Source organism: Vigna unguiculata, chromosome 9 (genome assembly GCF_004118075.2).
Source record: "Vigna unguiculata cultivar IT97K-499-35 chromosome 9, ASM411807v1, whole genome shotgun sequence".
Taxonomy (NCBI): domain Eukaryota; kingdom Viridiplantae; phylum Streptophyta; class Magnoliopsida; order Fabales; family Fabaceae; genus Vigna; species Vigna unguiculata.
In genome coordinates this window covers 3471494-3480773 of record NC_040287.1, presented here as the reverse complement: position 1 = coordinate 3480773, position 9280 = coordinate 3471494, and the positions used below count along the sequence as shown (strand labels likewise).

At 37.3% G+C, this 9280-nt stretch overlaps 2 protein-coding genes across 2 annotated transcripts; both read right to left on the bottom strand.

The window, feature by feature from the left end:
* Positions 1-951: 951 nt before the first annotated feature.
* Positions 952-2154, bottom strand: LOC114162933 (protein LURP-one-related 6-like). Its single transcript, XM_028046948.1, has 3 exons — positions 1769-2154; positions 1391-1636; positions 952-1285 (listed from the first exon to the last, which is right to left on the bottom strand). The coding sequence occupies exons 1-3, from the start codon at positions 1985-1987 to the stop codon at positions 1142-1144; spliced, it is 609 nt and encodes a 202-aa protein (XP_027902749.1). The 5' UTR covers positions 1988-2154; the 3' UTR covers positions 952-1141.
* A 3531-nt stretch (positions 2155-5685) lies between these two features.
* Positions 5686-8406, bottom strand: LOC114163341 (subtilisin-like protease SBT1.8). The gene is made up of 2 exons (XM_028047598.1): positions 6731-8406; positions 5686-6641 (listed from the first exon to the last, which is right to left on the bottom strand). The coding sequence occupies exons 1-2, from the start codon at positions 8346-8348 to the stop codon at positions 5977-5979; spliced, it is 2283 nt and encodes a 760-aa protein (XP_027903399.1). The 5' UTR covers positions 8349-8406; the 3' UTR covers positions 5686-5976.
* Between the last annotated feature and the right edge of the window lie 874 nt (positions 8407-9280).

The following is a 9280-nucleotide window of genomic DNA, read 5'->3' as shown; positions in this document are numbered from 1 at the left end:
AAAATATTTTAAATTCCTCCATATTCACGCACTCATCATAATCAGTCTTTTGCATTGAAGGCTTTGAGAAATAGAGACTTCTTGTGCTTCAGAACATTCACTGGCCAATCAACTTGTTTTTCTTCTACTGGGACATGTTGAAGTTCTATCTCCTGAATTTTGAGGTCACCTCTTTTAGGGTAACATTGTCTAGGTTTTTTTGAGGCATGTGAAATTCTCACCTAAGTTCTCCAATTTTGAGAATCAGGCCAAATTAATAGTAGTTATCATAATTTCTATTTAGAGAGAGAATAGTCCATTAACGTTATGTATAATAAAAATATATATTTATTGTAAATTTTAATAAAAAAAAAATGTATCCGATATGTTTGTGATATAGCAAATGCATATATGAATCCAGAATACTGCATGGATTGACCGAAACATCATGCACAGATAGATGGTGGCAGAGTCGTTAGATTTCCAATCACAAAAAACAGCAGTTCTCGACTTTTTCTTGTCTAATTACATGAAAATTCGACGAATCCTAGGTTTAGAATAATCTTTATTTGCTAAAAGAGAATCACACCAACTCTGTTTATAATTGGGTAGAGAGAACCCTTCTCACTAGTTAAATAATTCAACAAAACATATACTTTTCTTTTGAAATAGTAAATTATTGGTTTGAACTTAAGTATAATCTCTTATATCAATTACGCAAAAACTAGTCATTACGTGAATATAATACATACGCATGAATTCAGAGTTCTTGAGATTCTTTTTTAACCAAATTAGCCAATTCCGTGCGTAATTTATTCAATTAATTCAGTTCCAAACTCTTAAAATTCTTCCATCACCAATCCAATTTCACACAGATTCGAAAGCAGCCTATAAACGATAACCACAAGGAACAATTACTAAATAATTAAGTTTAACATATACATCATTGTCAAACAAGTACGCGAATTAAGGAAACAAATAATCACTACCTTAAAGTATCCAATTTCCCTTCCACAATATACAAGGTATTTTCCTATAGTAGTTGGTATTTCTGGTTTCATATATATGCATATTTATGATCAGAAAATAAAACCATCATTGGTTTTCTGCAACAATAATAATAATAATAATAATTCAGCAAACGTAGCATCTTCTGCACAATTTAGCAGTAGGTCGATTCTCCATGAATGTAGTCAAGAACTGCGATGACTCCAAAAACAAAGGCTTGATCCATCCCAGGTTTCACCACCACATTGTACAGATCCTTGCTTTCCATCAATTTCTCCACTTCTTTATTCACCCCAACCTTTGTATAAACGAACCAAACACATTAACAACTTATACTATAATGTCATGTTAACATGTTCCAGTTTCTGAAAGAGAAAAAAATGAGACTTGAAAAATTGCGTACCTGGGCAATAACGTTGCCCCTAATGTCAACAATGCTACAATTCCTATCAGGGAAGTAACCCCTGATCTCAAAGTCCCAACCTTTATTACCTGCAGCTCTGGGCTCAATGGAGATTCTAATCCCATTGTTCTTCACAAAACAAGAATTGGGTTCTTTCAAGCTGAAAACCAGGGTCTGTGATCCTTCATAGTTCAAGCTATATCCTTTCCACTTCTTGTAAATGCTAAGCGCCTCAACCATGCCTCCCTGAACATCACACAAAGTTATAACTTCATGTTCATAGCAAATCAATCACAGAGAATATATACGTTGCATGCACAGTATATATGAGAAACTTGATAAAGATTAGGATTAAATTTTCCCACACAATATATATACCTTTCGACGCATGAGAAGTAAAGCATCTCCTTCACCATCTCGTAGAATTAACTGATCCTTTGTGCCATGAATTCCACAGCCATCAACCTTGAAAACAACCCTCTGGGCACTACAATCCGTGACTACAAATCCCCCTCCATTCACCACATGTGGCCTTCTTCTGACCCCAAGCACCTTCTGAGAAGATGAACAGTACATTTTGCTAATAACAGGCATCATCTTCCAATTTTCTTTGTGTGTTTTTGTGAGTAAAATACCGTAAAATTCTGAGCTCTATTATTCTACGTCCTTACACTCTTGTTGGGTTTCCTGAAAGACCACCCGTTTAGCTTTTATAGATACACAAAGCATTGGGGTCTATCATTGCGAGAAATAGTATATATTAATGAGTGAGTAATGAAAACAAGGTTTTTCTCACTTGTGTGACTAGACTTCTCTGGCTTACCCTTTATAGGTTTGGCAAGTTTTGACGTATAGGAGATAGAAGAATCTTACAAGGCATTATTGATTTAGGTTATTAGTTGCTTGTGGATGAGATTTTGAAGCTTGAGTATGTTCACACACATCAGGATCATTGCTTAAAAGTTAAAACCCTTCTCTCTCTCTCTCTCTTCTCTTTGTGATAAATTATTAGCTCATTTCACAGCATGCGTTGGCGTGTTAGAACTGCTCTTTTGGTTATGGCAGATTGAATTTCCATAAGGGGTTTTCAAAATGCCAAAACCTTCAGATTTTCAAAGTCTCAGGGCAATGCTGACAAAAAATGAGGTAGGTTAGATGGTAGTTTTCAAAATACTGTTCGCAAGGTTTTGAATTTCGGTAGAGCTATGTTTGAAACCTGAAATTCAAAGAGGAATATTTGAAATTTTGAAATTTTGAAATTTACACATACGAATCTTATGCTTTTTGATGGAGAAAACCCATAAATAAAAGCACGTTGGATACCTGGATAATTATGATTCGATGCTTCACCAAAAGTTTATTAATTTTGCTGCATGGATAATCGTTATACTACAATATCTCCGACAAAGCATTGGTTAACTCTAAAAGCTTGTTTTAACAAAAGGCTTACATAACGATATATATATATATATATATATATATATATATATATATATATATATATATATATATATATATATATATATATATTTATTAATTTCTCAATAATAAATTACTTAAATATAAACTAAATAATCTTCAGATAATATTTTTGAGTGACGCTAATATACAAAAGTAATATAAAAGACCTATCAAATTTTGAACAAGTATCTCAAGAATGATCTCAAAACCAAAGAGTTTAATGGATTTGGTTTAGGTAGAATAAGGTAATTAATGAAGTATTAATAGAAATTTGGCATGAGGTGATAAACCTAAATGTTGCTTGATAAAATTTAATTATGTAATAGTATTTGGTTGACTTTAGTACCCATATACAAGAGTGTAGCATCGTACGACATAGTTGTCTATTTGCTGTCGTGACACGTGGTGGGCAGAGGACGAGACTCGTGGAGACGCGGCCAATAGTAATTGTTTTCAAACATTTGTAGAAGTTTAGAGAATACGTATGTGGCTGTAGATTTCTCATCTTACCAATTTATTCATACAAGCCAAAATACAGACTTTTTACGTACATATTTGTTTACATGTTCTAACATTGGAAAAAAATAGTATTATTAAATATTATAATTAAAAGTTATAAGAAATAAAAATAACTTCTTTAAAATATGTTAACAATTTGTCTTCTTTATTTATTAGATGTAGAAGTGCTTTCGAAATGCTAATTCTTTAAATTGAAAGTAAACCGCTATACGTTCCTTTTATTTGAGTTAATAATGATAAATCACTTTGAATATGTTGAATTTCTTAAACAATGATTAAAATCGTGTCAACAAATATATATTATATCAAAGCACTCAATTTCTAAAATCAAATTAAATAACATGTTTTATTAACTTCATTTATTATTTTTATAAGGATACGAAAATCTTTAAGTATTAAAGTTTTTCACAAAACCAAATTTGTACTAATAATAATTTAGATTTCAAATCAATTTCATTCTTTCAAAAAATTTCTTAAATACAAGATTATAAAGAGAAAAAAAAAAGTACAACAATGAAACAAGTACTATAAAAAACAAGTAGATATTAAAATTTGCTAAAACATTCAAAATAGACAAGCAAGAAAGTCAATCTATTTGAAAACCAAGTGAAAGACAAATTTTTTTTTCTAAATATTTTATAAGTATAGTAAAACATTACCACTACTTCAACCTATTTAGCCTTACACATCCTACAAATGGTATATTTCCAACTAGAATACCTTTCTGTTTGAATACAAAACAGTTTCGCCTCTCCAAATATGTGTAAAAGAAAAAAGGTTGTTTGACACCATTTGACAACCATCTGACAACTTGTATAAGGTTGAAATAGTCTTAACAAAAGTTAACTTTTATGTTTTTAGAAGAAAGAGAAAGTAAATAATTATGAGAGATAGTGTCAAATTGTAGTAAAAAAAATAGTGTGAAGATACTAGTGTCCTTTGTAAAGCTATTGTTGTGTCAGTTTCATGTGTAGTATTACACCTTCAATCAAACATATATTCCTCAGCCGAGTTTGTTTTCTACAATTGAGGTTCTATATTGCATTATGTCATCCAAATTCATCAAATTTGCTTCGTTGTGCCATCACTGAAAGCATTTTAGGGATTGTGGCAAATAGAATGTTTCATTTATAGACGTCCATGATTGTGAATTTGAGAGTTAGACAATCAAGTATAAACCTAACCTTGTTGAAATATTTATAAAGTGAAATGTTTATAGGAGAATATGATTTCATTAAGCTATCAAATAAGCATGTGATTTTAAAAAGGAGAGAGAATAGTGGAGCTTTGATATTAGACTTGAGTTTTATAAAAGTTACACTATTTAAGAATTTTATGGATATTTGGATTTTATTTAGTGAATGTAAGAAATAATAATAATTTTGACTACAATAATTCAAAACACAATCTCCAACACAAAATACTATGTAGCATGTGTGGACTTAGACGTAGTGAACATACTCTAAGCTTTTGACTAGTTATAAGGACTAAAATATATTAAATGACTAAGAAAAAAAAAGTTATTTTGTAATATGATAAAAAAAAATGTCTTTTAGTTAGAAGAGTAAAAACACATCTAGTTCTAAAAGTTTTAATTTACTCGTTGGTAAAGAAAAAAATTAAGGGCACTGATAGTTTGAAAAATAAAGTTTGAGGACAGAAAAGTAAGAGGGATAATGAAAGAGATCATTACACATGACTTTGGCAAACACAGCATCACCAAAAATCAATTAACCTCGCAAAGCTTTTTGAGCTCATTGCCTCCTTCATCGATTTGAATGTTCAAAGAATTCTTACTAAAATCCCTTTTGAACTCAGGAATATTACCCTCTTTTTTCCACGCCATAACCCCTGCAACAGAGATGATGCAGAAATGTGATCGTCATGTCCTATCCTTATTATTTGCAACTGTCAATCAGACATAAAGTGTCTTTTCCTTTCAGACCCTAAATTTCCTCAAGGACTCAAAATGGTTACCACACATTTTTAAATAACAAGACACAACTTGTACTGTGGTCGAAGAACTAGATAATGCCTTCACTCGTCTGATTAATTCCCACCCATGTAGAAGATAGTGATAAGATTTTCCATTTTTCCAAAATTAGCGATTCAAATTTAGAAAATGAAGAACCAGATAATAGGTTTTTTGTCTGCATAAAAATTGAATATGTTTAATACTCCTTATATTTAAAAAAGACAAGCTAGGTTATATATTTAGTAAACTAGGTTGGACCAAAAGGAAAAAGGAAAAGAAGATGAAAATTTATGAATTTGACTCTATTGTACTTTATGAAAAACAGAAGGCTGAAATTTTGGGAGTGAACTGAAGTCTGATTCTTAAGGATAATTGGCGTAGCCAGTGTTTACTTTTTATACAGAATCACCAACGCACAAACTTAACATCAGTTTTACTTGGTACACACACAACTAAACCATCTCAACTCTGTTTTTTGTCTCACGAGAAAAAAATACACAACCTTCTAACTGAACTGAAATGTCCAACTAAATAATGTTACAGTGTTGGCTGAAATCAACGAATGCCTTACTCAGCAGCATTTATGATTTTTGTTGGGGTTGAAACAATGGTTGTGCTGACGAGAAGAGACTCACAAGAGAGTCCAAGAAAAGGCAACTGGGCTTCTCACTTGGTGCTGCGCGTTGCTCCACATGATGCTTCCGAACCCATACTTGCCGGAATCACCGCCACTCTTCTTCGACACAAAGGTCACCGTATACCTCCGTCTTTCCCCCACCTTCCCAAACACAAGCCTTGCGGGCTTCACCCTCACCTCCACCGTCGAGGGGGCGTCAACGGTCACATCGTAAATGGAGCCAGCCTCGCCCACGTTGGTCAGGGTGCGCGTGTACCTCACCACCCTCTTGCCTCCGAAGAGGATGGAGAAGGAGGGGTAGTTCAGTTGGCCGGGGTCAGAGAATTTTCTGGTGCAATTAACGGCGTGGCGCTTAACTATGAGTTGAATGTGGTCGGGGGTGTAGTCCAAGGAGCAGAGGAACTTTATGTAGTCACTGGTGGAGGCGTCGTAGACAAGCCCGGGAGAAAGGGCACGGTGTGGGTTAACGTGGCCCGCACCGTGAGCCCACGGCGTGGAAAAGGCACCACCTGCGGCGTCGCGAATTGGGGACTTAGTGTTGTCGTGAACGTACGCTGTGGTCATGAGTGCAGATTTTATCGCGCTGGGACTCCATTCTGGATGCGCCGCTTTCAGCAACGCAGCCAACCCACTTATGTGTGGACAAGACATCGACGTACCTGTGATGCACACGACACAACACAACAATGTTATGTTACAACAATCGCACCCAATCCCAAACATACATTGGTAGTGAAACACCACATACCTGACATGATGTTGAACTGCGTCTTGCGCGTGTCATCCGTCAACCCAGAGGGCCCAATAGCATCGGACCACCCGGCTAAGATGTTAACCCCAGGCCCAATAACATCCGGTTTCAGAATCTGTCGGGTCACCATGTTGGGCCCTCTCGAACTAAACGCTGCCACCACTGGTGAAGGTCTAACGTTCAAAACCGTTCCACGGAAACCGAGAACTGCCGTTGGATTAGGATCTGACGAAGCGTATTTCCTGATCTGGTCCCCCACGATTCTCCCCACCGCCACGGCCGGTAGAAGGTGGCTGTCCGCTACTAACTCCTCCCCACTCGCCTCCGTGTTCGCCAGAATCATCCCCACCCCACCTGCGTCACGCACCACCTTGCCCTTCTCCACGCGCGCGTTAATCCCTCTATCGCAAACCACCACTTTCCCACGAACCAAACCTGGGTCGAGCGAACCGGGCATGCACACGCTTCCGGACTGGTTCAACCCTTTATTATAAACCAGCCCCACCGGTTCGGTCCCCATTCCGGTTCCGCTGTAAAGCGAAACACCGGAGTACCGTTTTTTGTCACCGAGCACGGCGAAGGCGGGGAAATCACGGTCCAACGTCCCAGCACCAACAGTCATTATCCAGGGTGCTACATTTGCAAGGGATGCCTTCTCGGGGCCGCTGTTCCCAGCGGAGCAGGAGACGAAGATCCCCCTTGCCACCGCTGCGAACGCGCCGACAGCAATTGTGTCGCGAAAGTACGGCGCGGAACCGCCGCCGAGGGAAAGCGAGAGCACGTCGACGCCATCCTGGATGGCGCGGTCCATTCCGGCGAGAATGTCTGACGCAAAGCAGCCGTCGGTCCAGCAGACTTTGTAAACCGCAACACGCGCGGTCGGCGCCATCCCACGTGCGGTTCCGCTCGCGTACCCGAGGAGGCTGGCGTTGGCCACGTGCGACCCAGCCGCTGTGCTCGCGGTGTGGGTGCCGTGGCCGTCCCTGTCGCGTGCCGACGCCGGCTCCTTCTCCCGGGCCCCAACCCCAGAGGCCATGTGGAACCCTCGCGAGAAGCTTCTCGCGCCGATGAGTTTCCTGTTACACACACTCGGCGAGAAATCTGGCCCGGTCTCGCACTCCCCGCGCCACCGCGCCGGAATCGCAGGCATACCAGCGTCAGTAAAGCTTGGAGATTCGGGCCACACTCCCGTGTCTAGCACCCCCACGATAACGTCGTGCGAGGCTTGGTTGAGGTCCTGCGCGGTGTGACCCTCCCACAGCCCCGTCTCTCTCTCGAGCCCCAAAAACTGCGGCGTGCGCGTGGTGTGCAGTTGGTACACAGTCTCCTCGTACACTCCAAGAACATCCTCGGATCTGAGCAGCTGCTGCGCCTGGTCCTCGGCCAGCGACGCCGCAAAGCCGTTGTAGGCATCAGTGTAGGAGTAAAGCAATGGATCGGAATCAGTGGTTAAAGATTGAAGATTTGCGGTGTACCAGTCGGTGTGAGTGGGGTAGATTGAAGGCTTGTTGTGGTGTTTCATGTGAACTATGTATGTCTTCTTGGGCAATGTTAGACACCAGCAGCATTGTGCCACAAGCAAGAGAGAGAAAACGAAGGTGAAAAGGGAAGCCATGAACTGAGTGAAGGTTTCTAATTTAGTGTCAGAGAAATTGTGGAACTGATGTTGGGTTTATAATAACGTTGGGCGTTGCTAAATACGACTTTCTTTTCCACTTCATTTACCTTTCTGCCATTCCCTCTTTTTTCTTTCGTTTTCTTCGTTTTCTTCTCTCACTCGTCTTCCCTACCGTTACCTGTCTTTCTCCACATTGGACTTCAAATTACATCCATATAATATTAATAATTTTATCTCTTATTATTCCTTCCATCAAAGTTATATTCTTTTATATGAAAATTCATATTTCTAATGTAGGGAGATGTGAAGCTTTGATGTTTTACTTTTCCAATAGTTTCTGCAAACTACTTACTTTATTTAATTATAATTATTTGTTTATATAAGAAAAAAAAACATGAAATGTGTCTTTTCCAACACAGTGATATTAAGCAGAACAGCATCCAAGAAATTATGCACTATGCCCATCCTTCACTATCTTAAAAGAAGTATATTCTAACTATTAAACAGTATTTGTTTAGAAAAGGTACTATATGCCAAATATAAAGATCCATGATATAAACTTCGATTTTGGTTACATATTTTTCTCTTATAATTATTTATATCCGGTATTCTAAAATATTTTATCATACTTATTAATAAAATATTTAATTTATAAAACTAATATTTTTATCACGATAACAATTTATAGTTTATTATATTAATATTTTTAATATATATAATTTAAATTTACACTAATAATTATATATTTTTAAGAATCACTATATAGTAAAAATATATATTACTTATAATCTCTTATTATTTCTAAAATAAATGTATTGATATATTGGATATATGTCTTGTCAAATATTAGTGTTAGATGTTTAAATGTTTGAATTATATCGATGTTTTTTTAGATAAAATATAGATTAAATATGTTTTTAGTCTTTAAT

Excerpts from the sequence above, each read along its gene's own strand:
- LOC114162933 (XM_028046948.1), bottom strand. The coding sequence starts at position 1,987 with ATGATGCCTGTTATTAGCAAAATGTACTGTTCATCTTCTCAGAAGGTG. Across the intron at positions 1,637-1,768 it reads TACTTCTCATGCGTCGAAAG|GGAGGCATGGTTGAGGCGCT; the intron begins GTATATATATTG and ends TGTGATGTTCAG. Across the intron at positions 1,286-1,390 it reads GGGGCAACGTTATTGCCCAG|GTTGGGGTGAATAAAGAAGT; the intron begins GTACGCAATTTT and ends GTTTATACAAAG.
- LOC114163341 (XM_028047598.1), bottom strand. The coding sequence starts at position 8,348 with ATGGCTTCCCTTTTCACCTTCGTTTTCTCTCTCTTGCTTGTGGCACAA. Across the intron at positions 6,642-6,730 it reads GCAGTTCAACATCATGTCAG|GTACGTCGATGTCTTGTCCA; the intron begins GTATGTGGTGTT and ends TGTGCATCACAG.